Below are 7,395 nucleotides of genomic sequence, written 5' to 3'. Positions count from 1 at the left end.
GAATAAGGTCTATTGCTCTCATTGGTCGAAGGTTCTATAGAGAGTACAGACTATGAGTTATTTGTAGCCCACAGTATTTCAAAAATATTGAACTTCTGATTTAAAAAATTCTATCACAATCTAAACTCAAATCTTTGTTTATTTTGAAGAGTGGACAAACAAATTTGTCGTCTTGAATTATTTTTCGCTTGAGTAAACAGCCTCACATGAGTTCTAAGTAAATGTTTACATATAATCTTTATATGAAGCTAAGCAAGCTCAATTGAGCAACAAAGCAATGAAATAATCAGATAAAGGTGTCAAGTATACTGCTATCAATAGCCTCAGTGTGCGCTTGATAAACATCTCCTCATCCACGAACAACTCACAACCTGCTGTGATTCTCATTAATGCTAAACGAAGTGCCCAATTTATCAATTGTACACAATTGTGACTGAAGAATAAACATATAAAGAAATTAAATATTAAGAATAAAAAAAATTTTTGAGCTACACAAACATTCAGTGGAATTTCACAACCGTTACATGAGTCTGATATTGGTTTAGTCTTGCTGCAACCGTGTGCCACAACGGAGAGAGAGAGAGCGTGTGATTGAAGATTTTCTTAATTTTGTGTCTCCAAATCAAATAAAAATAGAAATATTCTAAATTTTATTCGAGAAAAAGATGTTTTCGTTTCTTTGTCTATTTCGAAACTCGAATTTAACGTGAAATTATGGGTAAAATTCGTAGATGTGTGTATTTACTCGGTGTGATAATAGTGATTTTATGTATTTTTATGGAAGCCATCGAAGCGGGTAGGTATCTGTTGGTGTATTAAACAGAAATAGTGATAAAAAAATAAATTCAAAATTAAAACTAAATTCAATCTTAAACTTAAACTTAATATCATAATTTATTAATTAAAATCAGAAAAAAATGTAAGAGTTAATCTAAAAATAACTAAAAATTAAATATCATTTACTTCTACATAACTTATTGTTATACTAATAATTATTAACTGTATCATGCTTCAGGCTGGAGTGCTCAATGCTGGCGGAAGCACAATGCCGGTTCCATACAAACGCCAGATGGTGAATTCAAACGTCCCATTGGCATACTGTGCACATACCGTTGTATGCTGTGGTTTCCGCCTGTGTAAGTATCGTTAGCAGTTTAGATAAGTTCTGAACTTAAATGATAAATGTACTAGAATTTGGTGTCAAATTTATACAATATTTTTGCGATAGCAAATATCGATTTATACGAATTTGTAATAGTATTTAATTTTTTAGTAAATTATTAAAATTTAAATATTATAAATTTCTTAATTTTTTTTTATATATTTTAAGATTAATCACATCGACTCTTTTCGATATTTTTTATCGATAACAACTGATTTTTTATTTACTTAATTTTGTTTAATATTGTCTTTGAATTTTAAAGTAATTTCAAAAATTTATCGATAACAAATAATTGTTTTTTTTCGATATTTTTGATCGATACTCATAGTATCTACTTGCTTCCTTTTTTCCTACAAAAAATACTTTCGAATTTTAGTATAATTGACATAATTTATCGATAAAAAATAATAACTTTTCGATATTTTTATTATCGATAATCACACATTTGTATATTTATATAGAATATATCTGGGTTTCTAAAATTGTTTAACCAAATTACTTATTTTAGACTAAGCACAATAATTTATCGATAACAAATAATTGATCTTAATTGATATATTTTTTATCGATAATCATTCATTTGCATGTGAATATAGAACCTATTTGGGTTGTTATATTTTCATAAAAATTTGCTTTCGAATTTTAAGCTATTTACAAAAATTTATCGATAACAAATAATGCATTTTCGATATTTTTTATCTATAATTACTTATTTTTCTGTTGAAACTTATTCTTTACTTCCAGCTTTCCTTACTGTGAATTCATTTTCGATCTGCGTTTATCGCGACACTTCACCTCATTCCCCGATTGCTATGAGATACGCTGTAATGAGACCTTCAGCTTCATCGGAAACTGAGACCAAGCATTTTGTATAAATATTAAGTAAACTGAAGAAAATTATTATAAAATATTTTAAACTATTTTTAATTTGTAAATAAAATATTTTTTTCGCATATTTATGTAAACCAAATAATCACAAATAAATTTTTCGAAAATTTGTTGCAAGTCTTTCAATGAAATTCATATAAAAGGATCTCATCGCACGACAATTAAAACTCACACTATCATACTTCCTCTCCACTTTCTTGTTCTTTTCGGGTTTCACTTGCTCCAAGGTGACTTGAAAAGTTTTTAACTTTAAAGTTGTAGACAAACAAACGCATTAAAACGACAATTAAACGTCTCAGACTTGTCTGCCACACTGATAAGCGGCAACACAAACACACACACACACCCATACAACCATTTGACTTTGGCTGTCTGTCGTGCAACATCAGCAACAACAACTCATAGCCAACTATGGAATTCGTGAAACGAATAACAAACTTTTGGCATAAGTAGGTCTGCAACTTCCTGGCTGCAATAAAAGCAGCAGAAACACTAACAACAACAACAACAACAGTGATAATGGAAGTAACAATTGTATAAAATCAGCATCAAGTTTTGATGTTGCGAACTTTCACTATCAGCGCGCGAAGAACACACAGTTCCACATACATATACACCGTTATAACTGAGTACCGTTATAAAATGGTATGAGTTATGGCATGCCATTTAAATTATGGCAGGAACTTTAAATTTCATGAGAGGAAAAAGGATGGGTTAATGAAATTTTTTGATCAGCTAATTGACAGATTTCTGTTTCTAAAGTTTCTGAAGAATTAAAAAGTGATGAACTTGAACGAAAGTGTGGATCGAAAATCGATTGAAGAAAAATAAAAAAAGTCATTTAATTATTTTTTATCCAATTTGATAAGAAAACTAAATTAAACTCGCTGAATATATCACCATTGAATAAGGAGTCTTTAAGATTGTGCTTCTCAGTTTACCTAGCCCGCAGACCAGGTTCGTCTAAGTTTTACTCCAGTATTACCAAAACTCCATTAAAGAATGATGAAGGAAAATAATGTCTCACTCTCCTTAATTTTCCCAGTCCCCCGACAGTTATGTAGGCCCAAATTCAGGCATCTTCTCTTTAACTATAAGTTCTAAGGATTTGATTATTTTGTCCATTTGTACCAGAGACCTCACACTCAAATAGTCTAATAGCCGTCTCCTAATATTCTAACCCGTTTATCATTAGTTTTATTTGGATTCGAAACTAGAGTCACTCCTCTGCAAAATATAGTAAAGGGTTGGCCTTAGTAAGGACGGCTTCTATGTTTCGACGCCTCTTTCCACATTCGATGTTCAAGGCGTCTCCTTGGTCTTCTTCATGCACTCTTCGAAACATACTTGCTTATTCATATTTAAATCATTTCCCGCTAAGTCAGATTCATTTTGACTACGAAGATCTATGATAAGAATTCTACAGTTTTCGTTTTCTACTTAAAGTATGACACTGTGAGCCGACGTTCGTCCTGCTTAAACAGAAACTCGTTTCTTCGTTAACGGAAATATCGAAATGAGCATGACCCGAAAAATTTCTAGAATCCATGAACTAGTCTTAGTTAACCTCTGTGTCTGCTCGGCGCACCAGATACACACATATTACTTTTCGAAATACTGAGTAGAACCACGGACTCTAGGCAACGTCACCAACGCAACGTACGCTGACTACGGTTATAAAGTCTTATCGCATTTGTGGATTGCAAGAAATCAAGAATCAAGAACCACCGGTATGACTGATTTTAGAGTCCAGTTGGTGACGACTGTAGGGGAAAAAAGAGATTAAATCTTCAAACGATTTCGCATCAAATCTGATAGTCGATATCAGGAGTATCACGACCAACTCTCATAACTATAATTATGAGCGGCTCTCACCATCAACCAGCTTTGAAAGTAAACTATCGACAAATCAATTTCCTCAATTCACCGCACGCACAGACTTCAAACTCCGAACCTAATACACCTTGCCAGACAGTGAACTCGCAAGCTTAGCCAGTTGGCGTGTCCGATTGTACTTTTGTCGTCGCAAAACCAAATAATCAACAAAATGAGCATTCTAAGGCGAGGTTTAATTAGTTAAAATGAAAGTGATTGGCGACAAAGACACAACAACAATAGAAATATATTATTTTATAACAAAAGTAGAAATGAAAAACTTACAAAAACAATAACAATAGCAACGACAATGACATTCGCTTGCGGCTGGTGGAAATGTATGGGCGGTTAAAAATATAATCAGTAGTAGACAAGCGGGCCTCACACCTCACTGCAAAGCGCGAGCAAGTGTCTGTGACGCGTAGAGACGAAAGGAACAGGCTATGCGGCTTGTGGACAACGCGCTTTTGAAAACGCAATGCAACAGCCAAGTGCCACAGAAGTGTGACAAAATGGCAGCGGCGAAGAGGAGAGGAAGTGCAGAAGAAGAAACACAAAAGCAAAGGTAGGCAGGCAGTCGCAGCCAATGGAAGGCTTGATGATCTGGAAGTAGCTGCCGCGGGCACTATTTTGTTGGGAGTGAGTGTTAATGGACGTCAATAAAATGACAGATGAGGTGACAACACAGAAGTGAGTGAAATACAAGTAAATACAAAAACAAAAAAAAATTCATGGAAAATATAGAATATAAAATCAAAAACAACAAATGCGCCAGCCAAGTTGGCAGGAGTGCATTGGATTGCGAGGAAGCGTGTTTATGGCAGCGACGAATGAGAATTGACAATAAAAATTAATGTTGCGGCCTAAGCGGAACACGCAATTAGTAAAATTAATTGCTTAAATGCAGAGTGTCGGAGAGTTGGTTGACAGTACTGTGTGTGTTTCACAACAGCCGAGTTAATGAACTATTTAGCGCATCGAATTATAATTAAGTGGAAAATTTTAATTTCATACAGAATTTTAAAAAAATAAATTGCTAATATAGAAAATATATATTTCTTGCTTTAAATTAATTTTATTTTGGATTTTAAATATTTCAATTTTTTTCAATATTTATTTGCTTTTCATATGAGTGATCCTCATTTGATCGAGCGAGTTCGTTGCTTAAGTCTTTTGTTTGGATGGCAAGGATGTGGCTAAATGTAAATAGATATCAAATTTTTTGTGGAGCCTTAAGCCATATTTTCTACATTTATGTTGAGTTAGAGCGTATACAAATTTTCGGTAATCTGAATACTAAGAACACTAACACTGAGAGCCAAGCGATTGGATCTAATTTTATCATGATGATCTTATCATCATGATCTAACTCATGATGTCTTATAAAAAATAATTAACCTAAAATTTCACCTGTAAGATTTTTATAGTGGTATAAATACGTATGGTTAAAATTAATTGGCAACTCCACGCAAAAAAAGGTCCAGAAATCATTTTTGAAGACATGAAAATTCATTTTTAAATTTATATTTGTCTATATTAAAAAAAAATTCTAAAGACGTCCTGTAAGTTTTTTCCATTTCTATAGAACTGACAAAACTTTTTTTTTAATTCTGCTGACTTTTTCTTTATGCGTTAGGTGGCAACTCTATTTATAAAGTTTTCTAAATAGAATATTGCTCGTATACTTCATAAAAGGCGGTTTAGAAGTCACGTTGATAGCACATCTTATATTATTTTCAAAAATAAAATTCCCAATAGGTGGCAACTCCATACCGAATTATATATTTTTGAAATACTTGACTATTGATAACACCCTAGTCACTCGCATGAATGTCAACAATACAATTATTTGTTATGCCAATTTACCAATTATTTTATTTAACAAAATGTGGCAACTCTGTTTTTCAAAATTTGCAAAAAATCTAACAATTTATAATTTATCAATAATTAGTTAACGTAGTACGTATATTTAACACAACTACATAGTTAGGGTTGCCACTAAAATTTAATTTCGTATTTAAAAAAACAATTTTTGGATATTTTTAAAAACTAAAAATTTTCTAAAATTTGAATTATTGTAAAATTATCTTAATATTAATATTTGCAATATTTAAATTTTGAACACTAATACCCCTTAGCACTATAACCCCAAACTTATCTCCATCAAATGTGTGGTCCACACCACACCCACTTCCATTTATCAGTGCTACTACTTTACAGTTAAGTTAAAAATTAATTAGACATCTCACAGACACAAACGCACCGTCACCGCTGGTGTTGATTTCATTGTCTTACACTGTTAAACAGCTGCCAACAATTTTTCTACACTGCTGGAGAAAGTGGCTACCTGCTGCTGCCACCGTTGCTTGTTGTCAGCAATAGTCTACGAAATTTGCAAATTTTTTCAACTAAATTGCCTCCGGGTCTCTGCTGCTACTGCTACGCGCTCGTTTCTTTTCGTCTCGGCCGCATAATATTATATTTTGTCCATTAATTATGGGTTTCGGCTACTTTTTCAATCACTTCATCTGCCAAGCGGGGCCGGCTTGTTTAGCAAAATCGCTTATAAACCTAATTAACTTGGCAACAATTGTGCTGTTTTGTGCCACTAAAGTGTTGCTATTGTATGTATTATGACGTGTTCTCATTAAGCGTCGATAAAGAGGCGTTGCCAATTGGTTGTTGTAAGAGCCAAAAAAAAATTGCGAATTCAAAGTCAATAACCGCGAATTAAACACATGTGCGTAGACTAACACATAGAGATTTGTATGTATATATATTCATATAGATGTGATTAAGTTTAGTTATGGAGTTAATGTTACATAGTATAAGTCGCTATGAGTTATGATTTCCACACGCACAAAATCTAATAATATAACTAACTCTAAATCACTCTAGAACCTAGTCATATCCAGTAAGACCAGCCTAAAAATTTAGAGGAAACCCCTTTCATGAATCTTTTAACCGATCTATTGGGTGTTAAATTTTGAAACAATGACGAAGTGAGGATTCTCCACATATTAAGTATTCTTCAAAGTAGTCTGAAGATTCCTTAAACAGTGATCTGCCCCTGAAACCAAAGTCTATGATGTACTTGTGCAGGTTCTAAATTCCCTACCGATCCATTACTTCCAAGGCATATTGTACTATCAGTACAATCCGAAACTAAACCCAAGGCTATTAAAGGAATCTTTAAACTTGAGAGATTGTCCAAGAGTCATTTACTTAACGATTCTATAAACTCTCTAAAGAACTGCAGCTTATTTTAAAAATCCTACATTATACTCGATGGAGCCAGTAATAAAATAGAACTACTAGACTAGTAGTAATGAAAGAAGAAACTTCGAATTACTGAACAATGCTCTCAGAGAGCTAAACGATTATAATCCGAGGTCAGCCGCAGTCGTTAAGGGCATTTTTTTTTTTTTTCAAATACTGAGAAGGTCAGTATTCTTATATGAATTCGAGGT

At 33.0% G+C, this 7,395-nt stretch overlaps 1 protein-coding gene across 1 annotated transcript; it reads left to right on the top strand.

Moving 5' to 3' along the window:
- The first annotated feature begins 471 nt into the window (after positions 1-471).
- LOC105208933 (uncharacterized) lies at positions 472-2,159 on the top strand. The gene is made up of 3 exons (XM_011179036.3): positions 472-796; positions 1,016-1,136; positions 1,907-2,159. The coding sequence occupies exons 1-3, from the start codon at positions 715-717 to the stop codon at positions 2,016-2,018; spliced, it is 315 nt and encodes a 104-aa protein (XP_011177338.1). The 5' UTR covers positions 472-714; the 3' UTR covers positions 2,019-2,159.
- The last annotated feature ends 5,236 nt before the right edge of the window (positions 2,160-7,395 follow it).

Source organism: Zeugodacus cucurbitae, chromosome 5, assembly GCF_028554725.1.
Source record: "Zeugodacus cucurbitae isolate PBARC_wt_2022May chromosome 5, idZeuCucr1.2, whole genome shotgun sequence".
NCBI lineage: Eukaryota > Metazoa > Arthropoda > Insecta > Diptera > Tephritidae > Zeugodacus > Zeugodacus cucurbitae.
This window is presented reverse-complemented; position numbering and strand designations above follow the sequence as displayed.

Coding starts and splice junctions, on each gene's coding strand:
- LOC105208933 (XM_011179036.3), top strand. CDS start 715: ATGGGTAAAATTCGTAGATGTGTGTATTTACTCGGTGTGATAATAGTG. Junction 797..1,015: donor TATGGAAGCCATCGAAGCGG/GTAGGTATCTGT, acceptor ATCATGCTTCAG/GCTGGAGTGCTCAATGCTGG. Junction 1,137..1,906: donor ATGCTGTGGTTTCCGCCTGT/GTAAGTATCGTT, acceptor CTTTACTTCCAG/CTTTCCTTACTGTGAATTCA.